Consider the following 25,472-nt stretch of genomic DNA (forward strand, 5'->3'; position numbering starts at 1 on the left):
ATGTAATTACACTGTGTGACACACGGGGAAGGGGAGACTGCAGGAGAGGTGTGGGCTCTCTGGTGTGTATGTGTGCCGTGGGGAGGGCTAAGAGAAACTGTGTAATGTGTGTGCAAATTGTCTGTATCCCCAACATAAGTGTGTTTGTGTTCCAGGGAGAGGGAGCAGTCTGTCTGTGTGTGTGTGTGCGCGCTGGTGCATGCACCCACATCCTTTTAGATCCCTGCACACCCATCCCAACTCCACGAGCAGCCCGGGTTGGCATCGCAAGCCCCCTCACCTCCAGCACGCCGCCAGCAGTGGCCCTCAGAGCTACACCCAAGGCACAGCCCTCACACACATACACACAGTGACACACGCTTCCTCCTCCCCGAACAGCTAGCTCCTCAGTACCAAACAACACCAGCTGCCTCCTGGAGCTTGTGTTCGTGTTGAAAACCGGGATGGGGTGGGGGCAGGACACGAGCCATTTCACCAATGAAGCCCGTCCCCGCCAGCCTCCTCGCCCCCTCCCTCTCGGCGCCTTTCTTGCCCCTCCTCCTCCAAGTCACCACCGTCCAGTTCCCCGCCCTACACTCGTCCCCCCACCCCCCAAAGCTGTCCCTCGGTCCCCCAACCCCGGCTCGCAGGCGGGATGAGCCCGGGAGAGAGGGGCGCGGACTGACCGAGCGGGGCAGAGACCGAGAGAGCCGGGCGGAGCCGGAGGCCGGGACTGCGGGGGAGGAGGGAGGCCCGGAGGGAGAAGGAGGGAGGAGGGCGGGCGAGCCCGAGCGGCGGCGGCGGGAGCCCGAGAGAGCGGCGTCCGGAGCGCGGTCTCCATGGCAGTGCCGGGCACAGCCAGAGGTAAGACGACCCCTGCCCCGTCCTCGCGTGGCCTCCCCTCTTCCCCCCAGCTGCCTCCTCTCCCCTCCGGCCGCCCCTCCTCCCCAGCCACCTGCTGTTTCTGCCCTGGCGAACCCGGTGGGGGACAGGAGGGAGGAGCCGCCTGACCTTACACCTTCGCCCCGAAGGGCGACGGACCCTGTAGGCCACGGAGCGCCCCCAGGTCCCCCTCCCACGTTCTTCTGATCCCTCTCTGTCCTTCACCTCCTTCTTTCTGTCCTTCACATCCTTCCTGCCTCCCTCCCTCTCTCTGACTCCCCATCTCTTTCTTCCTCAGCCCACCAGCTGGGCCTGGGTGGGTGGGGAGGGGTCCAAGGCTGCAGGGGAGGGTAGTGGGGGGTGCTCCTGACCAATTCTCTCCACCTCCCTCAGACTGGCCATTGCCATGGCAACTAAGGTGCACTGGGCTGTGGAGGGAAGACAAAAGTGGGGGTGGACTAGGACCTCTTGGGGAAGGCAAGGGTCTGAGGTTCTTCCACGGGGAAATAGCCCCTCTCCCTGCAGGGCCTCATCTTTGCCCAATTTATCCTAAAGCCATTATGCCCCTCCTTGCAGCCTCCGCTCTGTTCAAGGTTTCACAGATTTCCTCTTAACCCCCTCCCCAGGGCTCACTGGAGCTCAGCATCACTAAAATGAGGACTATCCTTCCTTCCATCAGAGGGAAACTGAGGCTCTGGGCCAGGGGAGGAAAGAATCAAGGTCTCCCAGTGGGAGTCAGACCCTTAGTGAGCATTTGGCTTTTCTCCTGGCCTCCCTATTCCCTGCTCCCTACCTCCTCCAACCCCTCCTCCCTCCAAAGCCTCTCCAGGGGGTTCTGAGCTTTTCCTTCTATTTTCAGATACTACCACTTTGCCCCCTCTTTCTCTTCTGCTCAAACTCTCCTCCTTCTCCCTAGTTCCCCCTCTTTCCATTTCTGGATGTTTCTGATGTCAGCGGTTTCCCCGCCTTCAGATTCCCTAGCCCCCCCTCCCTTCGGTCCCAGCCTCCTTTCTCCCATTTTCCCAGATCTGGGCAGGCTTGGGGGAACAGGGCTGAGCTCCAACACCACTGGATCCAGGAGACTGGCAGGTAGGGGTGGGGGCTGTAATACCATATTCCCGTTTACTGTGACCCTCAAGAAGAAACAAGTCATGAGTCTGGCATCAGTAGCTCTGAAGAAACATTTAGGGACAGGAAGATAGGGTGGAGCAGTACTGAGCAGGGGACATTCTAAGGAGGAACCTGGGAGTTCCAGAGAGAGGAGAAAGGGCCAAAGGAGACAGGGAGGTAAGAATACCTTCTTTCCTGGAGGTCTGGAAGAGCGGGAGCTCTTTCTTATCTGTGCGGGGTGTTTGGGGATCTGATTTAAGGCAGAGGAAAGTTCTGAATGACCCCCGGCCCCTAATACTCAGTCATTTCTATATTTCCAAGAGAAGAGGGCACAAGAAGCCATTTGGAGACCAGCCTAGGCCCTACCTTTGGCCTCCCCCTCCCACATCTCATCTTTCCCTTGCAGCTGGTCCAGAGGGCTGAGTCCCACCTCCAAATCCTTGGGGCATCCAGAAGATTCCCGACTGGTCAAGAACCAGAGGAAAAAGAGACCCAGAAGTCCCAGCATGGGGACCAGAGCCCCCCAGCCAGCCTCATAGTTGGGAAAGCAGCCAGCTTGCCTCTGCCATCCATTGCAGGGGTACTAAGGAAGGCCCTGCCCACCATGAAGGCTGAGGACTGCCTCTGCTGACCCTCCACATCTGCCCTCACTGGGGCCAGTCATGCAATGCTGAGCAGCAGCGTAGGCCTGGGGGCAGCCTGCCTCTCTGCAGGGCAAGGACTGTGGGCACCATGGGGGTGTGTGTGAGTGGGGCTCCTGGGTGAGACCTAGCCCCCGCCCCCAGGAATTCAAGGGGGTGGGGGGCTGAGGATAGGATGGCTCGGGGTGGGGTGGGGGCGGAGGAGGCCTCCCTGCGCTCCAGCGCATTGTCCTGGCTGGCCTGCGGGCTCCTGGCGCTGCTGGCCAATGCCTGGATCATCCTCAGCATATCGGCCAAGCAGCAGAAGCACAAGCCGCTGGAGCTGCTACTCTGCTTCCTGGCGGGCACGCACATCCTCATGGCGGCCGTGCCCCTCACCACCTTTGCTGTGGTTCAGCTGCGGCGGCAGGCTTCCTCCGACTATGACTGGAACGAGAGCATCTGCAAGGTCTTTGTGTCCACCTACTACACACTGGCCCTGGCCACCTGCTTCACAGTTGCCTCGCTCTCCTACCACCGCATGTGGATGGTGCGCTGGCCTGTCAACTACCGCCTCAGCAATGCCAAGAAGCAGGCGCTGCATGCTGTCATGGGCATCTGGATGGTCAGCTTCATCCTGTCCACGCTGCCCTCCATTGGCTGGCACAACAACGGCGAGCGCTACTATGCCCGTGGCTGCCAGTTCATAGTCTCCAAGATCGGCCTCGGCTTTGGCGTCTGCTTCAGCCTCTTGCTACTTGGGGGCATCGTCATGGGGCTGGTCTGTGTGGCCATCACCTTCTACCAGACGCTGTGGGCCAGGCCCAGGAGGGCTCGGCAGGCTCGGAGAGCGGGGGGAGTCGGGGGGGCCAAGGGGAGTGGGCCAGGGGGCTTGGGTACCCGGACAGCTTTTGAGGTGCCAGCCATTGTGGTGGAGGATGCCCGAGGGAAGCGGCGGTCCTCACTGGATGGCTCCGAGTCTGCCAAGACGTCCCTGCAGGTCACCAACTTGGTCAGCGCCATCGTCTTTCTCTATGACTCGCTCACAGGGGTGCCTATCTTGGTGAGATCAGGGTCCTCCCACCTATTGTCCCCAATATCCAGGCCCCAGCATCATCACCTGACCTCCAGCTCCATCAGCCATACAGCTCCGTCATCTCTCCTCCAGCTCCATCATCCATCTTCCTCTCCTCTACCCGTCCCCCACTCCATTTGTGAGCCCCCATCTCTGTCACCCATCCTCTAGTCCCACTATCCCATCTCCCCCAGCTCCACCATTGCCCTCCAGTTCCACTACCTGTCCTCCAGCACCCTCATCCATCCTGCAGCTCCTCCGAGTCTCCCCCTAGACCTGTCGCCCAGTTGCTGAGCTCCCTTCTCCATCCCCTCATTCCCTCTGGAGACTGCGTGGTCTCTGAGCACCCTTGGGTGGAAACCCCACAGGGCTCGCCCCATCTAGTCCCTATTCCTGCGTTTCTCTGTCTTCAAGTTTCCTGCTCCACCTCTGTTCCTCTTTCTCCTGACCCCATGGCTTTGTCCCCAGCACTCTCCTGGGGACAACGTCAACCCCCTCCCTCTGCTCACCCTGCCTCCACCTCCCACTTTGCCTCTGTCCCAGTCACAGGGATCAGGCGCTCCTTCCTGACTCCTGGCCCACCAACTGCACCAGGATATCTGGACCCTGACCCGGCCTGTTCCATCCTCCGCCAGGTGGTGAGCTTCTTCTCCCTCAAGTCGGACTCGGCGCCCCCCTGGATGGTGCTGGCTGTGCTGTGGTGCTCCATGGCACAGACCCTGCTGCTACCCTCCTTCATCTGGTCCTGCGAGCGCTACCGTGCCGACGTGCGCACAGTGTGGGAACAGTGCGTGGCCATCATGTCTGAGGAGGATGGCGATGACGGTCAGAGGAGGAACTGGGTTTTGCTTTCCTGGACATTATTCCCTTTTCTGCCCGTTTCCACCGCACCTTCTCTGAGAGGATGGGCTGCCCTGGAGTGCCCCCTGCCGGGCAGAGCCGGCACCACCCGCTCCCCTTTCCCTGTGCAGGCACCCTGCAGCCCACTCCCGGCTGCCTCCTCTGGGCCTAGGCTCCCCTCCAGAAGCCCACACTGCCCAGTGCTGGCCCCCTCCAGGCAGAGTGCCTGAGAAACAGTCCAGAGTCCTAACACAACCCTAAGAAAGGCTGTGGCACTAAAGGAAAGCTGGGCTTCCTGAGAGAGACACCCAGCTATAGGGACAGTTCTCGGGGGAGGGCAGGTAATTGTTTCAATAAATATGTTTGTATGTGTGAAGCACTAGGGATTCAGCACCGAACAGCAAACGCTACCCACTCTCACTGTCCTCGTGGAGCTGACAGATGAATGGGAACCAAAGGGGTCTCTGGGACCTTATAAAAGGGAAGTGGGGGGGCAGGCATTCCCTACCTGTAACCACTCTGCCCCTTTTCTCTTCTAGATGGGGGCTGTGATGACTATGCAGATGGCCGAGTGTGCAAAGTTCGCTTTGATGCTAATGGGGCCACAGGCCCAGGGGGCCGGGACCCCACCCAGGTGAAGCTGCTGCCTGGAAGGCACATGCTCTTTCCCCCTCTTGAGAGAGTCCACTACTTACAGGTATGGGACTGGGGGATACATCTCCTACCCTTGGTGCCCCTTACCACTTCTCTAGAGTGTCCTCCCTAGCCCTGGCCTGCAAGGCAGCATGAGGGTGGGTGAGAGAAAGGCACGGTTTGAGAGGCTCCCCTCTAGACCTCTCAGGACCGGGTCTGCCCTCGGAACAAATGTTCAGAAGAAGGTTGACAGGGTGGAGCCCTCTTGCAGAGTCCCACTGTTGGTTCTGCCTCCACCTCCTTTGTCCCTACAGCACCTCCAGGTGTTACCTGCTCCTCTTCCCAGGTCCCTCTGTCCCGCCGTATGTCCCATGATGAGACCAACATCTTCTCTACCCCTCGGGCACCAAGCTCCTTCCTGCACAAGTGGTCATCCTCTGATGACATCCGGGTCCTCCCAGCCCAGAGCCGGGCTCTTGGGGGCCCTCCTGAGTACCTGGGACAGAGACACAGGCTGGAGGATGAGGAGGAGGCTGAAGGTGGGGGACTGGCCAGCCTTCGCCAATTCCTAGAGAGTGGGGTTCTGGGGTCAGGTGAGGGACCCCCACGGGGTCCTGGCTTCTTCCGAGAGGAGATCACCACCTTCATTGACGAGACACCTCTGCCTTCTCCGACTGCCTCACCAGGGCCCTCTCCTCGCCGGCCCAGGCCACTGGGCCTCTCATCCCGACGACTGTCCCTTGGGTCCCCTGATAGAGCCATTGGACTACCTTTGGGGCTAAGTACAGGGAGACGCTGCTCCCTGACTGGGGGTGAGGGGAGTGCAAGGGCTTGGGGAGGATCCTGGGGCCCCGGCAACCCCATATTCCCTCAGCTCACCCTCTGAGCCCAAGTGGGCCTGCTGGACTCCCAGGAGGGGGCCTGGGTGAGTAACACCTCATTCTGGCCCTGAGCCTGGGACAGCTGCCTCCAGACTCCAGGGAGATGGGCGCTGGATCCGAGGCTCTGGAGGCCCTGCTCTCTCCTACCCAAGTGACCAGATGCCCTGCTCACCTGCCACCATCCTTAGCAAAATTTATTAAAGTCTGAAGTGTTGCCATGGAAACCTCAGTGTCCAGTGTACAGTGATGGCAAAGTGTACCATCAGAGGCTTAGTGGGTGGAGAGGCTCCTAGAGGATAGAGCAGGGGCAGCAGACAGGCAGAGAAAGAGTCCTGGAGAAATGATCACACCCATTAAGGCACAGACATGCTCAGAGACTGGCGGGGAGGTGCATGTTGAGCTGGGGGTGGGCATGGGGACACACTGGAGTTTGTTGGTTGGGGTGTGAAGGATCTTTGTTCAGATTTGTGGAGGCGGTTTGGAGAGAGCGTGGCTCTATTCCCAGTGCCCCAGCTGTCCTAACCCCAAATCTATCCAGGGGCTCACTTTCTGGGCAGCAAAGAGTTTGGGGCTGACTTGGTGTCCCAGGCCTGGAGTTACCCTCCTCCATGCTACATTCTAAAGCTCTTTCTCCAAAGGTGTGTGCCTGCAGATGAGGGGGTGTGGGAGGCGTCTCCTGGATCCAAGAGTGGAGGGGAACACAGCCCCAGTAGTTCTCCGCCCCATCACCACCATAGGCCTCAGGGACTGGAGTCACTTCCCAGGCCTGCTCCAGTTCCCGCCTTTTGCCCTCCTCTCCCCAGTTTCCCTTGCTCAACACACACTAGTCCCGCCGTCTTACAGACGGCTTCCCCCACTCAGCCCCCGCGCTCCCTCTGACTTCTCTCTCCATCGCTCACACCGGCCTCTCCCACTGTCGGTTCTCTCTTCGGCCTTCCTCATTCCTTCTCTCCCTCTTCCTCCGCCTCTCCATCTCTCCTTCCTTCCCCTCCCTCTTCTTCCCCCCTTTCCTCTCCCTCCCTCTCGGCTCCCCATTTGCCTTCGGCAGCCGGCAGCGCTGACACCATGCTCCGGCTCCTCTGGTTGCTGCTGCTACTGCTGCTGCTGCCTCCCCCGGGGTCCCCCGAGTCCCCCGAGCCCCCCGGCCTGGCCCCGGTGTCCCCGGGGGCGCCCCCGCAGGCCCCCGACTTGCTCTACGCCGACGGGCTGCGCGCTTACGCGGCCGGGGCTTGGGCGCCCGCTGTGGCGCTGCTGCGGGAGGCGCTGCGGAGCCAGGCGGCGCTGGGCCGCGCGCGGCGGGACTGCGGGGCGAGCTGTGCGGCCGAGCCGGGCGCCGCGCTCCCCGCCGTGTGGCCTGGCGCCCCGCGGCCCGACTCCGGACCCGGACCCGCGCAGGGGTCCTGGGAGCGGTTGCTTCTCCGCGCCGCGCTCCGCCGCGCCGAGTGCCTGACCCAGTGCGCCGCGCGGAGGCTGGGCCCCGGGGGCGCGGCGCGGCTTCGCGTGGGGAGCGCGCTCCGGGACGCCTTCCGCCGTCGGGAGCCCTACAACTACCTGCAGAGGGCCTACTACCAGGTGGGGAGCGGCCACCCCCGCCCCGCGTGCTGCAGTCCCACTCGGAGCTGACCCGGAGGGGCGGAATGCTAGCGCCCGGGACCGGGCGGGGCCGTGGGGGCGGACCGCGAGCCTGTGCATTGGAGCAGGTCCTGCCATAACGAACGCAAGGACCTGCTGAGATCGCAGAGGGGCAGCCGAGGGAGAGTGGGAGCAAAGTTGGAATGGGTGGGGCGGGAGTAGATCGAAGATGGAGGGAAGGGGTTTTACTGAGACCTACGTGGGGGTGAGCGCTGCTCCTCCTGGGAATGAAGTGGATGGGTGGGGACGGGGAGCGCGTGCGCGTGCGTGTGAGCCTTCGCATGGGGCAGGAGGGAGCTTCGGAAAGGAAAGAGCAGAGGGAGGCAAGGCTGAGGGCCCCGAGGCGCCAGTGGAGAGCAGCTGCTACTGCCACCCTGGCAATTACCAACATAGCTGGGGAGGGGGGTGCCAGATACACACACCTCAGCTCAGGGTCCTAGAGACCTGCGGGTTTTGCTGGTCACTCAGGTCTCCCCCACTTCCCCCCTCACTTAGCCATAACTTCCACCTGCTCCCCCGAACTGAGGCCCTGAGGCCCATGTACCACCGCCTCGGAAGTCTTCAGACCCCTTTCCCTCCTTGCCAGACTCCTGAGAAACCCAACGTCCGGGTTTCTGCAGGTTGGGAGGTGGGCAGTTCTGATTAACCAGTCTTCCATAAGGCTCGTGGGCAGTCCCAGAGCGTGTCTGGAGTGGGGAGTGTGTCTGGAGTGGGGAGGCCCGGGACGGGGCAGAAATCTGACACCCCCACCTCAGGGCTCTGGCCATCCCTCTGCCTCCTCAGTTGAAGAAGCTGGACCTGGCAGCAGCCGCAGCGCACACATTCTTTGTAGCAAACCCCACACACCTGCAGATGCGGGAGGACATGGCCAAGTACAGACGCATGTCTCGGGTTCAGCCCCAGAGCTTCCGGGACCTGGAGACACCCCCACACTGGGTGAGACTCTCAGTACCACCCCTGTCTTGCCCCCAGCCTTTGGCTGGCTGCATAGATACACAGCCCTCCCTGGACTGTGGCCCTGTACGGCTCGGGCATCTGAAGATCTGGGTACTGGTCCCCAGTGACCCTGGGTGGAGAGTCCATCTCTGGGACTTAGTTTCCTTCCTAGAGGATCACTAAAGTCTGATGTTCCAACTCTGGAATTCTGAGGCCCACCCCTGTTCTTCCCCAAGGTGAAGTGGGATCTGTGCCTCAAATGAAACCAACACCCCTCTCCTTCATTCTACCTCCCAGTCTTATTTGGCACCTGCCCCCCCCCCCCAGATCTCACGTGATTGACTGCTCCCTTCCCTAACAGGCAGCCTACGACACTGGCCTGGAGCTACTAGGCCGCCAGGAAGCAGGACTGGCACTGCCCAGGCTAGAGGAGGCCCTGCAGGGGAGCCTGGCCCAGATGGAGAGCTGCCGGGCAGCCTGTGAGGGGCCCGAGGAGCAGCAGGGGGCTGAAGAGGAGGAAGAGGAAGGGGCCAGCAGCCAGGGGGGCCTCTATGAGGCCATTGCAGGTAAGGGGCTGGGAGCTGGGGGGAATTGGCATGGGGGTGGGGGTCAGGGAAACATGCACAAGCTGAATGGCTGTGTGTGTCCTCCACAGGACACTGGATTCGGGTCCTGCAGTGCCGGCAGCGCTGTGTGGGGGAAACAGCCACACGTCCTGGTCGCAGCTTCCCTGTCCCCGATTTCCTTCCCAGCCAGCTGAGGCGGCTGCACGAGGCCCATGCTCAGGGTCAGTTGAGGCAGGTGGGCCCTGCGAGTGCTTGGGGTTGGAAACAGGGAGATTTGTCTCTGATGGCATCCTGAGCCCCATCTCTCTGTCCCTCCCATCTGTCTCTGGATCTATAGTGTCACTGTCAGGGCTCCATAGGGACCATCACTTCAGGAGGACTCTAGTTGGCTCTCCTTGGCACCTGTGAAAGCACAGGAGGTGGGTCCCAGGGTTCCTCTGCCTTGCTGTTTCTCATCTTGCTTTATTTTCTCCTCTCTTCCTCTTCTTCCAACTCTTCAGCTAAGGTATGTTTGCCTCAGCTTTTGAAGGCAGCAGCAGCTGAGTGTGTCTGCCAGCGGGATAGGGCTCTTGGAGTTGGCTGGCTGGCCTCCGGAGACCACCTTCTCCAGCACTGCGTCTGCCCACTGGTCTTGTCTGCCTCTGCCCAAAGACCGTTGTGTTCTCAGTCTCTGTCCCCCACCCCACTCTGTTACTCCCTCTCCAGTGGGCAACCTGTCCCAGGCTGTGGAAAATGTCCTGAGTGTCCTGCTCTTCTATCCAGAAGATGAGGCTGCCAAGAGCGCTCTGAACCAGTACCAGGCCCGGCTGGGAGAGCCGAGACCCGGCCTCGCGCCCAGAGAGGTGACTCCCCACTCCACCCTTCCCCCCACAAGGTAGCCATGAATCAAACACATGTACCTGAGAAACAATCGGGACCCCCGAGCCCCCATTCCAGCCTCTTACCTAAGCACTCCAGTCACCAAAGGGAACCCCAAGTCCAGCCTCTGACTTCTGTCTCAATCCCTGGTCCCCGCATCAAACTGTACTTGTGCGTCCAGCCCCAGCTCCATCTCTTCCCTTTACCTCACTCCTGCCTGCCCCCGCCTTATGCTCGCATGTGCTCACACCACACGAGCACACACACACCCTCACCCCCCCCCCCCCACCGTATGAGCCCCCATGCTCTCAAGCTGCTGAGAGAGGAAAGTTGAACCAGCGAACTGAGCCGGGAGGCACAGTGCTGGGTTTGAGGAACGCACAGGCAGTGCCCTGAGCCCGAGCCCGGCCGCCCTGTGCTCCTCCAGCCTCAGCTCTCTGTGCCTTGTCTCGCAGGACATCCAGCGCTTCATCCTCCGGTCCCTAGGGGAGAAGAGACAGCTCTACTATGCCATGGAGTACCTGGGGACCAGTTTCACGGATCCAGTGAGTCCCGCCGCTCTTCCCCCATCCCACCCTCAGGACTCCCAGGAGGGAGGTGACAGCAATGTCCCACATTTATATGTCACAGTTTCCCATTTTTCTACAACCCGTGAGACTTGAGTCTTCCCTCCCAGGTTTGCAGGGACGGGGGCAGTGTACCTGTAGCTCAGGGCAGCTTTGGGGTCATGCAGGCCTAAGTGGCAGTCCCTCCTCTGCCCCAAACAAGTGCTGGATCTCAATTTGCCTCAGCCTCAATTTCCTTGCCTGTGAATCAGAATAATCACACCTATTTCACAAGGCTGTTGAAACCACATCATTTGGTAGAAAGTACAGAAAGCTCTGTGACTACTGGTTCTGTTACTCTTCTTCTGGTAGTCAGGAGAGGAAACTGAAGGGCAGAGGTCATCCGCAGCCAGCACAATAGCATAAGGAAGGGTTTCTCTGCCTACTTCTTGCCACTAGCGAAGTTTTGGACAGGATAAGTCCTTGTTGTGGGGAAGGAGAGGGGCTGTCCTGTGCATTGTAGGATGTTCCACAGCTTCCCTGGTCTCTGCCCAGTAGAGGTCATTGGCACACTGTCACCCCCTCAGTCATGATGATCAATGATGTTTCCAGACATTGCCTAATGTCCCCTGAGGGCCAAAATCACCCTGGTTGAGAACCACTGGTTAAAAGCGAGGACTGTGAAGCTTTTAAAAGATTAAAACTCAGTTCTGTCACTTACTAGCTATGTGCTTTTGAGCTTGTTACCTTACCTCTCTGTGTCTCTAGACCTTCAATTGCAAAATGAACACAATATTATCTGTTTCCTAAGACTATTGTGAATTTCAAATGAGAAATTCCACTTCCACGTATAAAGAAAGCTCTTAGAATAGCACCTGGCAAATAGGAAGTCTGTGTAAGTTGTCGTTGTCGTTTCTGTTGTTACAGACTTTGGCCCCGTACCCAGGGCTCCTGACACTGAGTCCAGGGCTTTTCCTACCTTCACCCTCCCCTCTGGAAACAGGACCTTAATGTGGTAGTTCAATGTCAGGGATTCTAGGGGCTAGACTTGGCGGGTGATGGCGCTTTTCTTGACTGTCACAGGATCCCTGGACCCCTGCAGCTCTCATCCCTGAGGCACTTAGAGAAAAGCTCAGGTAGGAGATGCCCTGTGGTGGGAGGGGCTTGGCCTGACCTGGGGGGCTAGGTCTGCACGGCCCTGTGCATCCACTGAGCGTGTCTCTCACCCCCGAGAGAGGATCAGGAGAAGAGGCCTTGGGACCGTGAGCCGCCTCAGCCAAAGCCCGTGACCTACTGGAAAGGCAAGTTCCTGGGAAGGAGGAGGCTGGTGCCTGGAGGGTCTGGGGGCTGCCAGCTGTTGCTGGGCCTGCCCTCAGGGAGCCTCAGCCACCTCTGCCCTGTCCCTTCCCCGACAGATGTCCTTCTCCTGGAGGGAGTGACCCTGACCCAGGATGCCAGGGAGCTGAATGGGTCGGAGCGGGCAGTGTTGGACGGGCTGCTCACCCCAGCCGAGTGTGGGGTGCTGCTGCAGCTGGCCAAGGTGGGAAGACCTTCGAGTACAGCAGCTAGTTCGGGACCCTCAGGCACAGCTGCCTGTTCCCTTGCTCTTGGCCTGCCGCTCCCCTGTTGTGCCTGTCCTGATTCTCCAGTGGGAACTGTGCTTACCACTGCTTCTCAGCGGTTGACAAGGTCTCTTTCCTCTTAATTTAGCTGACATGAGACAGACATTCTTTACAAAGGAATGTTGCTAGAAATAGATAGGAAGAACAAAAAAGAAACACAAAGGCACAAAAGTGGATGAGTGTGCAGGTAAGGACCGCTTGGTTGGCTGAGAGTTTAGGTACTGGCCTGGCCAGCGGCTCAGCGGACACACAGGCTTCCTTTCCTGTCCACGCATGCCCTTCACCTTCCCCAGGCTGAGTCTGCCATTCTAGGAAGCTCAATCCTCCTCCTAGGCTGGTGCTCATTCGACACACACTCACTGAGTGCCTGTCATGGACTAGAAGCTGCTGGGTTCCAGGGAGAGGTAGATGAACACAGACTCTGCCCTTTGGGAGCTCATGCACAGGGAAGGAAACAGACATGGAGACACATAATGTGAGCAGGTGGTAAGTTTGATGAAAGTAGTATGACTCATCCAAACAAAGCACCGAAATGCAGAGTTACAGAAGGCTTACCAGAGGGGGCGGCATTTGAGCTGAGTCTTAAGGATGAGTTAAGCAGACAGAGAAGGCGGGACGTCAGTCTAAGAGGGAGAAGGGCACTGTGGGGTCTGCGGTAGAGCACAGTGGTAAGAGCAGGGGGCAGCTCCAACAAACATCACCTGCGTGGCCTTGGGCACTTTATTCCAACATCTCTGAGCCTAGTTTCCTCATCTACACGACGAGCTAACAATAGTGTTTTTGTGGTAGGGTTGTTGTGAGGATTAAATGAGTTAGTACATGGTAAGGCTCTTAGGAGAACAGAGAAGGTGTCATGTTAGGTACGTTATCAAGAGGCGGTATGGGGGGCCGGGTGCGGTGGCTCACGCCTGTAATCCTAGTACTCTGGGAGGCCGAGGCCAGAGGATCGCTTGAGGTCAGAAGTTTGAGACCAGCCTGAGCAAGAGCAAGACCCCGTTTCTACTAAAAATAGGAAAATTAGCCTGGGGTGGTGGCACGCGCCTGTAGTCCCAGGGGGTTGGCTTGAGCCCAGGAGTTTGAGGTTGCAGTGAGCTAGGCTAACAGTTCTCTGGCCCTGCGACAGAGTGGAGAGAGCAAGACTGTCTCAAAAAAATAAAAAGGAGCTATGAGGAAGAGGGAGGGAATTGAGAGGTGAAGACCCAGTGACAGTGCGGGCCTCTGTACCCTCCCAAGGAGTTTGGACTTTATTTGTAAGTGATAGACAGCTACTGAAGGGTTTAGGTGGGGTGTACCAACGTTCTTGCTGTTGCAGAACCTGCAGCGCAGGATCTAGAGTCACCGTCCTGTAGAACCGCTAGGTCCCTCTAGTGGTAGTGTGTAGAATGCAGAGGGAGAGAAAACCGGGCGGGGGGCGGGGGCGGGGGCGGGAGGAGACTTCTGGAGCGATTAAAAAGTGTCACTGCCTTAGGTTAGGTCCTCACTTCAAGGGAATGAAGAGAGGAGAACAGATAAGAAATATTTAGAAAATCAAAAATAGAGAAGTTAAGGACTAAATCTTTGTGAGAGATGATGAGAAGATGGAGGCAAGGATAGCTTCTAAGTATTGGACCTTGTTTCTCTTTCTTGATCACTAAGCTTATTCTGGCCTCAGGACCTTTGCACTTGCTGTTTCCTCTGCCTGGAACATTTCTCCCTCAGATATTCAAGTGGCTCCTTTGCATCAATGTAGACATCACCTCTTCAATTAACTGTCCCTGACCCCTGCCTGAGCACTCTCAAGGTTATAACCCTGTTTTAGTTTTCTTCATAGTTCTTATCTTCGTACCTCTTATCATCATCTGAATTGATCTGGTTTATTTATTTATTTGTTATGTCAGAATATATATTCCATGAGAGGGGCCCATGCAGTGGCTCACAGCCGTAATCCCAGTACTTTGGGAGGCTGAAGCAGGAGGATCACTTGAGGCCAGGAGTTCAGGACCAGCCTGGACAACCTAATGAGACCCTGTCACTACAAAAAAATTTTTTAAAAATTAGCCAGGCATGGTGGCACGCACCTATAGTCCCAGCTACTCGGGAGGCTGAGGCAGGAGTATCGCTTGAGCCCAAGAGTTCGAGGCTGCAGGGAGCTATGATCACACCACTGCATTCCAACGTGGGTGACAGAGCAAGACCCTGTCTCTAAATAATTAATTAAAATAAAATAAAATGAAAATAAAAAATAAATCCCGTGAGCCTGAGAGCAGGGAGTTTTTCTTTAATGTATAAACCATGAACAGACTATGGGACATTTTCTTGTTCACAGTTGTGTCCCCAGTGCCTAGAACAGTGCCTGGCACAGAGTAGGTACTCACTGCAAATTTCTCAAATGAATGAATATGAGAATAGGAGGTTAGATGGCTTGGGTGACTAGATGGTCCTTCAGAGGTGAGGTTTGTATGCAGGGGTAACTAGATAGTGGTACGTAAACTGAGATTTGAAAAGTAGAAAAGTGGGTGTCAGAAAAGGAATGATCCCAGCGTAGACATCCAGATACTGGGAGACCCCAGGTGATGGGAGTCGGCCTCCAGGGGCGGTGGAGCCATGCAGCCCGTAGGTTCTCCAAGAGAACATCCGATGGGAAGAGGTCAGAGAGGATACCCCAGCCGATGCTGCCTCCTGCCTCGAGTCAGCTCCCTGCCAGGACCTGGCCTGCTTGTCGCACTTCCTGTTAGGGTCCTGCTTCCAGAGAGATACCTCAGGGGTTAATGATCAAACCCTTCGTGCCTAGTCCCCAGCTCTGCCCCACTTCCCCAGAGGTCCTGACCCTCTCAGAGCCCCCTCCCTGCTGTAGGAATCTCTCTGCAGGTCTGCGCACAGCCCCCTGGGTCAGTGGGATTCCAGACAGCCATGGCGAGAGTCGTCCTCTGGGAAAGGGCACAGCCCAGGGAAAGGAGGCACAAGAGAACGTGGGAGCTTCTAGCCTCTTCCAGGGAGTCGGGGGCGGGGGAGGGTCTTGTAGCCCTGTGGGCAGTGAGGTGGTCGGGGACGGTGACTCTACCAGTGCCCTCCCTGTGTAGGATGCAGCTGGGGCTGGAGCCAGGTCTGGCTATCGTGGTCGCCGCTCCCCTCACACCCCCCATGAACGCTTCGAGGGGCTCACGGTGCTCAAGGCGGCGCAGGTGAGAGCAGGCGCCTCCTGCCTGGGGCCCGGAACTGGAGAAGGGGCCTTGTCTGTGGAGGAGCTCCCCGGGCAGAGACTGCCTGAGGCCTGCGCCCAGGTTGAGAAAGCGGGTGTTCTGAGACCGGGCCTGGATTGTTTCCGTGGAGCCACGGAAGGAGCAGTTGGGCAGAGGGACAGAACTGGTGGCAGAGAGACTCCAAACCCACGGTGGAGCGCGGCGGAGGTGGGGCAGGGGCCAGGGCTGGGGCCACCCTTCACTTGCCTTCCTCCTTTCCTGCCCTTCCCTTCTCTGCCTGTAGCTGGCCCGGGCAGGGACGGTGGGCAGCCAGGGCGCTAAGCTGCTTCTGGAGGTGAGCGAGCGTGTGCGGACCCTGACCCAGGCCTACTTCTCCCCGGAGCGGCCGCTGCATCTTTCCTTCACCCACCTGGTGTGCCGCAGTGCCATAGAAGGTAACTGCCAGGGGCCCCCGCTGCCGCTCCCCACCCTTGGGCCCCTGTCGGGCACTGCACACCCCAGCACCTCCAGACTGTGTGGGCTTCAGTCTTTACTCCTGAAAGACCCCATTCCCCTTCCCAGGTTGGGGCCTGGCTTCTCTACCCAGCTGTGACCCCAGGAGCGGCCGGGTGGATGTGGGGGGTGTGAGCCCACACGGGGACAGATGGGCACAGGGACGCAGAGGCATTCATCACACCCCTTTGTGCCTTAGGGGAGCAAGAGCAGCGCATGGACCTGAGTCACCCAGTACACGCAGACAACTGTGTCCTGGACCCTGACACCGGAGAATGCTGGCGGGAGCCCCCAGCTTACACCTATCGAGACTACAGGTGGGCAGCCCCTCCGGGGCTCAGGCAGGTGGGCAAAGTCATCCTACAGCAGGCCTAGGCTGAGGTTGGGGTCTCACTCCCTCCTGTCTTCCTCCCTCCTCAGTGGACTCCTCTACCTCAATGATGACTTCCAGGGTGGGGACCTGTTCTTCACAGAGCCCAACGCTCTCACCGTCACGGTACATGGGGTGAGGGTTGTGGGGGTGTGACACAGGGCCCAGCTGTGGAGTCAGGATTCAAAACAGAAGGTTCCCGGAGGCAAATGCAGGGAAATGGCTGGGGCCACCTTATCCCTTTCCCTGCCCGCCTACCCTGCCCTCTTGGCCACTTATGCCACTTATTTGTGGCCCCAGGACACAAAAGTCCTGGGCCGTGGTAGCAGAGGCCGATTTAGCCTCCCTAGCAGGTAGATCTCTAAGTGGCCCAGACCTGCCTTCAGTGTAGGCCTCCCCTCCTCACGGAGGGGTCCCTCCAGGACCCCAGGTCCCTCTCCTAGGGCTTTGGGGAACTTGAAATAGTCCTTCCTCCCCACAGCAAGATGAGCACAGTGGCTAGCAGCACAGATGCTGGGCCGCCGGGACTTGAGTTCTTAACCTTTCTGAGGTTCGGCTTCCTACATGAGGGTGATAACAGTACCTATTGTAGGGCATTACTATAAGAAGTAATTTAGATAATGTGCCTAAAAGAATGAGGCAGTGCCTGGTAATCACGAACAATTAATCAGTGTTAGGTGGTATTATCCTCCCATTCCTGGATCATGGAAATTTCTAGGGAGCCACCAGGGGCAAGAGTTGGGCAGGAAGAGACGCACAGTGATTTCTCATTCTGACGCAGTCACCTTCTTCCCTCCTGCCCACTGAGAATCCAGGCCTTCACTGGGCTGGGAAAGTGCCTGCAAGATCCTTATCTCCCTCCACCCAGAGTGTGGGACTGCGCTCAGGCCCCCAGATTGCTTCACAGCCTGGGTTCAAAGGGCTGGGCAGGAAAACTCAGGGCACCACGAGGAGGGAACCAGCAGGAGACCCTGGGAGGAGGCCTCTTCTCCCTTTGGAGACTCCCTTCCAAGTCTTCTAACTTCAGTCTGGCATTTTTTTTTCCAAGTTGAGGCCAATTTCCCATTTGGCCCAAGCTAGTCCCTGAATTAAGGAGCTGATCCTCTCTGTGTCCCTGCCCCCATCCTGCTCTCAGGAGTGAGGGCCACGTTCTCTGAGCAGGCCGATCCCTGCATCTGAACCTGCCCTCACCCCCCAGGCCCAGGTTCGTCCCCGCTGTGGACGCCTCGTGGCCTTCAGCTCCGGAGGGGAGAATCCCCATGGTGTATGGGCCGTGACACGGGGACGCCGCTGTGCCCTGGCACTGTGGCACACGTGGGCACCTGAGCACAGGGAGCAGGTAAGGAGGCGCCGGGGCGGAAGGGATGTGGCCCTCCTGGTGTGTGAAGCGTGGGCAGGCAGCCATGCAGGAAGCCCTTGGGGGTGAGGGGCAGGGGGCTAAGATGGGCCAGAGAAGGTAGATGCAGGGGATGGGGCCAGACTCTGCCCCCTCACCCCAGGAGTGGATAGAAGCCAAAGAGCTGCTGCAGGAGGAGGAGGAGGAGTCAGAGGAAGAGGAAGATGAAGAAGTGCCCAGCAGAGATCATTCCCCAGAACCCCCCAGCCATGGGCTTCATCGAGTCCAAGACAAGGCTGGAAAGCCAGCTCGGGTCCGGGAGGAGCTGTGAGTGGCTGAACCAGCTCCTTGAGGATGTGGGGATTTGACTTGTGAAAGGGCCATTGCAATGCCAGGACCCACAAGAAGCGCCCATGTGACATCAGGAGCAGAATGTCAAGCTCTGTGTCCCTGTACCCCACCATCTTGGGCGTCCACAAGAGCTGTCCAGCCCTGGACTCAGAGGCCACCGCATAGGCTAGCCTAGAGCTCCCCAGGCCTGGCTCCAGCTGACGGACCTGCAGCCCTAGGACAGACAGAGGACCTGTGCCTCCCTGAAAAGAAATGGTGGGGACGGGGGCTAATGCTTTAAATGAGGAGGATGAGCGGGAAGGATAACCCCACCCCCCTCCCAGCCTGTGCAATAAAGATCATGGAGATCCTTCAGCCAGGGGCCAGGTGGGTGTATCACAGTTTCTGCAGTGGCTGGAGGTGGGGGTGGCTGTGGCTGACCTGGGAGGAGACAAGTATCTTTGGGCCTCCCAGAGGCGGTGCCACTGGAGCCTGTGATTTGTCAGGGAAATCTCAGCCACCTGTTCTCCTCATGCAAATGGACCCAAGCCTCTGACAGCTGCACCTTGGGCCTCCAACTCTAAGCCCTGTCTTCCCTCTCTGAGCCTGGCTGAGACTTAGGGCAGCCTGACCCCTCTGGCTCCTGCTCCCACCACCCCAGCAGGGTGCCGTGAGCCAGGCCAGACCCCAGACTGGGAGCAGGGGGCAGGCAGGGTTGCCCTCCACTTTCAATCCTTCTCTGCCCAAAGCAGGGGCAGGCCTGCGCATCCTACCCGGTGGATCCCCTGTGCCTCTCTCCCCCACCCAGGATCAGACCCAGGGGCAGCTGGTTGGGGTTTGTCGAGAAGAAGGATTATCCAGATCAGTCCCTTCTAATCTCAGCTCCTGCCTGTACCCTCGCATTCACCGTAACCCTCTTCCCCCACCTCCCTGAGCTAGGGACACAATTTGAGGTACTGACAATAGGACCATCTATCACCCTCATGTCCTGGCTCCTGGACTGTTGCTAAGTGGGCCCTGACTGCCAAGATCATCACCACTGGTGGGGGCCAGGGCTGGGGGGCCATTGGAGCTGCGGTTGCTGCTGCTCCTTTGTACCCCTCCTGAACCCCAACCCCTAATCCTCACAGCTTTGCTCTAATCCCATGGGGCCTGATGCTCTTATCTCTGCCTGCGGGGGGACTGACCAGGGAAGCACCCCTTCAGCCCCTCCTCTCTCGGGGCTTGTGGTGGGGGGCTGCTCCCCTCTAGGCCCCACACTCCTGCTCTCACCCCTCCTCCAGGCTGGGCCCAAGTCTCTGGAAGCCACACACCTCCCTCCCTCCCTGTCCTCTCCCCCCACCCCTGCCAGCTGATTTCATTTGCCTGACGTGGAGGTTGGACCTACCCTTCCCTGTCAGCTCCCCCCACCCCACGGCCAGTGGGGGCCAGGCCAGGCCAGCTCCTCTGGCAGCAGAGCCTGGGCAGGTGACGGGCAGGTGTTGCAGCCGAGGGAGTGAGGAGGCGCCTGGGAACCAGAGCCGGAAACCTGGGAGAGGTCCAGCCAGAGCCCAAGTAAGAGGGAGCTGGCCTGGGCTCTGCTCTCCGGGGTTGGGGCTGCAGGGAGGGCTCAGGCCGGGCTGGGGCTGGATGCACAGGACTCCAGGCTTGGAGGGCCTAGCCGGGGGTGGTGCAGGCCCCCAGCCATTTCCCTATTTCCTGGAGTGGGCTCTGGCCCTTAGGAGTCTGCTGTGGGGTGTGAAGGACAGCAGCATGGCCCGGTGAGCATGCCCCCACACCTACCCCATGTTCCTGGCAGGAGCCGGAGCTACCCCTCGACCGTCAGCCATGGGGGAGATGGAGCAGCTGCGGCAGGAAGCGGAGCAGCTCAAGAAGCAGATTGCTGTAACCCCGGAACCCTCCCTCTGGGGACCTCAGCAAACAACTGGGGACCTGAGAGAGTGTGGCCTGGGAGGAGGGGGCTGGGTCCACTCTTGAGTGACACCTTAGAGACCTCTGATCTAGAAGTGACTAGAGACTTTCTGAACTTGGTTGTCATATCTGAGGCCCCCCAAACCCCAGAGCCCCACACCAGCCACCTCAGTAGACCATGACCTGCCACCCCCGCCATGTCCTTCCCTCCCTAATGTCTGCTTTCCCTGCAGGATGCCAGGAAAGCCTGTGCCGACATCACTCTGGCAGAGGTGAGACCTCCTATCCTCCTGAGGGCAGGGCTGGAGGGGAGGAGATGGGAGCTCCCGACCAGCAACGACCCGGTGCCCCGAGCTTTAGTACAGCATGTCCTCTGAGTGAGGAAAGGCATTAACTAATTCATCAGCAAACATTTAGTGAGACCTGCTCTGGGCAGACACTGTATTGGAGGCTAAAGATGCAGACACTGTTCCTATTTGTGTCCACAAAACAGGAGGGATTACGCCCCCTCACAGGGCTGTGAGGGGGAAGAGGGGGCAGTACTTTGTAAGCATAAAGCCCTTGTAGACTCTAGTTGCTAGTTGTCTATATTGCATTTCATCAACTCTAAGATGCACACTTCTTCACGTTTTGACATCTCTAAAATCAATATGCATCCAACAATAGATGATGCTTTACAATTATAATTGGCAGCATTTTTTCTTTCTTAATAATATATACAATAATGCTGCTTCTTAGAGTTGATGACATCTTAGATTGGATTAAATATCTTAATAGTAAGAGTAAATGCTTACCATGAGCCAGACAGTGGGCTAAGTTGCTTAAGTACCTAATTTCATTTAATTTTCATGACAACTCTGTAAGGTAGATGCTGTGATAAACCTCATTTTCCACCTTGAGGAAACAGGCTCAGAGAGGTTAAGTAACTTGCCCGAGATAACAATGTAAGTAATAGCAAATTAAGTCTGTTGACTCTGGGGCCCCAGTCCAAGTCTAGAAGCAGGTTAGAGTTCAAGGGGCATAGGACCACAAATCGCAGGAGGTGCAGTTCAGAGTCAAGGTGATGCCCTGGTACCCAGCCTTAGAGCCGGCCGTGCTGTAGTGGTGGGCGGGCGCGGGCTCCTGCCAACTTGGGAGAGCCAGCTGATGCATCTCTGCTCAGGTCTGTTTCCAGTGACCTCACACTGGCAGCTTGACATTGGTCAAGGTGGGAGTATTTACATCATGGAAATCACCCTCCCACCTCGCCCATCCACCCCGGAGAGGCAGTAGTTAAACACTTAGCCACACACCGCTGGCCATGCATGTATCTGTCTCCCACATTGGTCTAAGCCAGTCAAAGGTAGGGACTCACTTCTCAAAGGCCGGAGGGCCTGACCTAGAGCCTGGCACAGAGCAGAAACTTGTATAGATCAGTGGCTGTGACAGAAATTTGGGTGATGTATCCTCTCACCCCAATATCTGATGCCCCTCTTTCTGCAGCTGGTGTCTGGCCTAGAGGTGGTGGGACGAGTCCAGATGCGGACGCGGCGGACATTAAGGGGGCACCTGGCCAAGATCTATGCCATGCACTGGGCCACTGACTCCAAGTGAGGCTTGAGAAGGGCCCAGGCGGATGGGGAGGCAGGGCAGAGAGGCTTATGTGACATGGGGTGCCCTCTCCCCAGGTTGCTGGTAAGTGCCTCGCAAGACGGGAAGCTGATCGTGTGGGACACCTACACCACCAACAAGGTACCGGCCCTGCCTCCCCGACCCTCCTCCACCGCATCCTTTCCGGGGGCCCTAAGCCTACTCTCCTCTGCCCCTGCCCACCTGGGAGCTCAGCTCAGGTCCTGCCTCTGCCCAAACCACCCTCCCTGCAGGTGCACGCCATCCCGCTGCGCTCCTCCTGGGTCATGACCTGTGCCTACGCCCCATCGGGGAACTTTGTGGCATGCGGGGGGCTGGACAACATGTGTTCCATCTACAGCCTCAAATCCCGTGAGGGTAATGTCAAGGTCAGCCGGGAGCTCTCTGCTCACACAGGTGAGTGGGAGACCCTCTCTTCCTGTCTTGAGGGTCCAGGGAACGCAGGCCCTGGTGGGCTGTGGCTCTGCAGCCAGGGCACTGCCCTTCTAACCACCACCAGGTTATCTCTCCTGCTGCCGCTTCCTGGATGACAACAACATAGTGACCAGCTCTGGGGACACCACATGGTGAGGGCTGAATACTGCATGTGCTGGGGCTTGGAGGTAGTCCTGTCCTGCGCATGTGGCCTTCCTCTGTGACGGCCTTCCTCCCTCCTGGCAGTGCCTTGTGGGACATTGAGACTGGGCAGCAGAAGACTGTGTTTGTGGGACACACGGGTGACTGCATGAGCCTGGCTGTATCTCCCGACTTCAAACTTTTCATTTCGGGGGCCTGTGATGCTAGCGCTAAGCTCTGGGACGTGCGCGAGGGGACCTGCCGTCAGACTTTCACTGGCCATGAGTCGGACATCAACGCCATCTGTGTGAGCACGGGACCCCCTCACCCCCCAGAGACACACTACGCACATCCCCTGCCCCTCTTAGCTTCCCTAGCCCTTCCTATTTTTAACTTTTCACTTTGAAAATAATTTCACTTTACAGAAAAGTTTCAAGACCAGCAGAAAGACTGCCCATATATCCTTCAGCCAGACCCACTGTTAACATTTGACCACATTTGCTTTATCATTTGCTCTGCAGAGAAATAGAGAGTGACAGACACACACACACACTTAGCTATAGATATATATTTTGTTATTTTTCTTCTGGGTCTTTTGAGAGTAGGTTGCAGACATCATGCTTCTTTCCCCTTAAATACTTCCTAAAAAAGAAAGCCCTTTTCTAACATAGCCACAGTATGATTCCAAAATCAGGAAATTTCACATTGACACAGTACTACAATCTAGTCTATAGTCTATATTCAAATTTTACCAATTATCTACAAAAATGTCCCTAATGGCAATGTTTTTGTTTTTCTGTTCAGGATCCAACCCAGAAATGAGCATTACATTTCTTTGCCATATCTTTTTAGTCTCCATTAAACTGGAACCATTTTTCCACCTTTGTCGTTCATGACATTGACATTTGTGACAAGTATGAGCCAGTCTGCTGTACACTCTCCCTCCCTTTGAGCTTATCTGACATTTTCTCACGATGAGATTTAGGTCATGCATTTGTAACTGGCCCTGTTCTTGCACACCCTGATCCAGCCCTGTGAAGTCACGGGAGTCTGGGACAGCCTCCACCCTTCTAGCTGGGTGGCCCTGGGCAAGGCTCTCGAATGCAACATGGAGGCGATGGCTGCCTGCAGGGCTGTGGCGCGGATCGAGCAGGGGTGTGGGGAAGCTGCAGGCATGCCACTGGCACGTGGTGCATGGCAGCAGTGACTAGCCACACCGGGGAGCTGCTTCTCACCCAGGCCAGGGAAGGGGCAGGCAGGGAGGCTGAGAAGCAGCTTGCCCTGGAGCTGGCAAGTGGAAGCCAGGGAGAGGGTGGGGACCCCGTGGGCTGGTGCAGGTCTGGGTCCTGACCCCCTTGCCACCTGTGCCCTCAGTTCTTCCCCAATGGAGAGGCCATCTGCACGGGCTCGGACGATGCCTCCTGCCGCTTGTTTGACCTGCGGGCAGATCAGGAACTGACCGCCTACTCCCATGAGAGCATCATCTGCGGCATCACGTCCGTGGCCTTCTCCCTCAGTGGCCGGCTGCTCTTCGCCGGCTACGACGACTTCAACTGCAATGTCTGGGACTCCATGAAGTGCGAGCGTGTGGGTAAGGGCCAGCTCTGCCTACTGCTTCTTCAGCTAGAAGGACCCTTCCTCACCCTCCCTCCCACTCTGTACCCTCCTGCCAGCTCCCTTGGTTGGGACCGTCTTGCTGCTGTTTCCATCACGGCATCCCTCCGCCCCTGGAATCTAGGACCCCTTGGTTCCCAACCTAAAACCATCTTCCCTCAAAGGAAAATTGCTCTAAGCAGCCCCTCTCCACTGCCCAACGCCATGGCTGCTCCCTGCCCAAGGAGCTCCTCTGGTCATCCCCAGACTTGTGGACCTTTAATGTCTTGTCAGATCCGGATTCCTGACATTTCAGGGGCAGCCACTGAAGGAAAGACAGCCTCAGGACACCATGGAAGGGAAGTGGGGAGAATCAAGGAAATCTGGAGTGGCCTGGGGGTCCTGACCCCAGACTAGGGGCTCATAAAGTTGATCAGATACTGTGGCATCTTCTCTTGGGAGAGGCCAGATGATGAAGGGAAGTAACACTGGCCAGAGTCAGGATCCAATTCCTAATTCTGTTGCTCACTTTCTAAGTACCCTTGCATGAGTCACTGCTCTCTGAGCCCCAGTATCCTCATTTGGAAACAAAGGAATAGGATGAACGAGTTGCTTTTCCTGTTTTCCAGCACCCATCAAGGTGCCCTGGCTTTTTCCGTAGCACACAGATGCTGCCAACCTTTCCCTGTCTGCCCTGCCCCTCCCCCAACCCAAGTTCTTGACAAATTGGCCTCAAGAGAAACCCCTGCCCTTAAGGCTAATCCTCTTTGTCTCTGAGCCTATTCAATCCCAGTCTAGGATTCCTGCACATGCACACAGGCACACGTACCTACACGCACACATGCACACAGCTTTCCAAATCAGCATAGGGAGACAGACTGACTCCTTTCCCTCTTCCTCAGGCATGCTCTCTGGCCATGACAACAGGGTCAGCTGCCTGGGGGTCACAGCTGATGGGATGGCGGTGGCCACTGGTTCCTGGGACAGCTTCCTCAAAATCTGGAACTAAGGAGGCTGGAGGAAGGGAAGTGGAAGGCCATGGAGACACTCAGCTGCCCCCTCCCTCCCCCATCTCTTTCAGGTTCTCTCTTCTATATCCCAGGTGCCATTCCCACTGAGCTTTCTCCTGAGGGCAGTGGGGAGGAAGGGGAGTGTGCCTTTGGGAAGCAGCCTCAGGGACACAGGGGCAAAGAACTGCTCCTTCTCCTCCCATGGCCTCCCCTCCCCACAGTCCTCACAGCACCCCGCTTAATGAATGAGGACAACCAACCCCTCCCCAGCTCTTCCAGGCCCAGCAGGCTTCCAGTTGGAGGCTCTAGGTCCCGGGATCCCTCCCCCAGAGCCACTACCTTTGTCCAGACCTGGGTGGTATAGGGCACTCAGCCCTGTGACTATGGCTCTTGCACCACTAGCGTCCTTGCCCCTTCTCCTTTTTCTACCTTCTTTTTTTCTCTCCTAAAACACTTGCAATAAAGCGTAGCACCCTGTTACATCTGTGATGTTTGGCTTCCACCTGCCCTCTGTTCCAAAAAGACCCAGGTCCCATTTAAGGGCAATAAAGCGTTACAGGTGCTATGTGAATACCGGGTACTGGACAGCTTGTGGGCAGGAAGAAGGGTGTAAGCAGAAGTCCAAGCCTCCTGGGGGCGGCCTGAGATGGGTTGGGAGGAGAAGCTATTCACCAGGCGGCTGGGGGATTGATTGTATGTGCAACAGTTCACTGCAGCCTGCCTAAGGTGCCTATGTGTATGTTTGTACAGGAAGATTATACTGAGAGGGAGTCAGGTTATAAAAGGCCTTGAATGCCAGGCTAAAGAGTCTCTAGACTTTATCCTAAGGACAATGGGAAGTCATTGAGGAGTTCTGAGCAGAGTAGTAACATGATCGGTTATGCTTCT

The 25,472-nt window shown here is 57.6% G+C and overlaps 3 protein-coding genes across 4 annotated transcripts; all 3 read left to right on the forward strand.

Moving 5' to 3' along the window:
• Positions 1–771: 771 nt before the first annotated feature.
• Positions 772–6,244, forward strand: GPR162 (G protein-coupled receptor 162). Of its 2 annotated transcripts, none has more exons than XM_069489521.1 (5): positions 772–843; positions 2,378–3,654; positions 4,302–4,491; positions 5,046–5,203; positions 5,486–6,244. In XM_069489521.1, the coding sequence occupies exons 2-5, from the start codon at positions 2,788–2,790 to the stop codon at positions 6,023–6,025; spliced, it is 1,755 nt and encodes a 584-aa protein (XP_069345622.1). In that variant the 5' UTR covers positions 772–843; positions 2,378–2,787; the 3' UTR covers positions 6,026–6,244. The 2 variants fall into 2 exon arrangements, with proteins under 2 accessions (XP_069345622.1, XP_069345623.1); XM_069489522.1 differs by having other exon boundaries at positions 2,378–2,653.
• Positions 6,245–7,052: 808 nt separating this feature from the next.
• Positions 7,053–18,267, forward strand: P3H3 (prolyl 3-hydroxylase 3). Its single transcript, XM_069489520.1, has 15 exons — positions 7,053–7,592; positions 8,436–8,588; positions 8,950–9,154; positions 9,244–9,375; positions 9,860–9,996; positions 10,468–10,557; positions 11,641–11,693; positions 11,791–11,858; positions 11,973–12,097; positions 15,239–15,340; positions 15,642–15,792; positions 16,050–16,167; positions 16,271–16,346; positions 17,419–17,559; positions 17,720–18,267. Exons 1-15 carry the CDS (start codon positions 7,086–7,088, stop codon positions 17,885–17,887), a joined length of 2,226 nt encoding a protein of 741 aa, XP_069345621.1. The 5' UTR covers positions 7,053–7,085; the 3' UTR covers positions 17,888–18,267.
• Positions 18,268–19,324: 1,057 nt separating this feature from the next.
• On the forward strand, positions 19,325–25,064 carry GNB3 (G protein subunit beta 3). Its single transcript, XM_069489836.1, has 10 exons — positions 19,325–19,440; positions 19,685–19,770; positions 20,031–20,069; positions 21,280–21,386; positions 21,465–21,528; positions 21,660–21,822; positions 21,926–21,992; positions 22,087–22,288; positions 23,356–23,572; positions 24,477–25,064. The coding sequence occupies exons 2-10, from the start codon at positions 19,714–19,716 to the stop codon at positions 24,581–24,583; spliced, it is 1,023 nt and encodes a 340-aa protein (XP_069345937.1). The 5' UTR covers positions 19,325–19,440; positions 19,685–19,713; the 3' UTR covers positions 24,584–25,064.
• Positions 25,065–25,472: the final 408 nt, after the last annotated feature.

Source organism: Eulemur rufifrons, chromosome 16, assembly GCF_041146395.1.
Source record: "Eulemur rufifrons isolate Redbay chromosome 16, OSU_ERuf_1, whole genome shotgun sequence".
Lineage (NCBI taxonomy): Eukaryota > Metazoa > Chordata > Mammalia > Primates > Lemuridae > Eulemur > Eulemur rufifrons.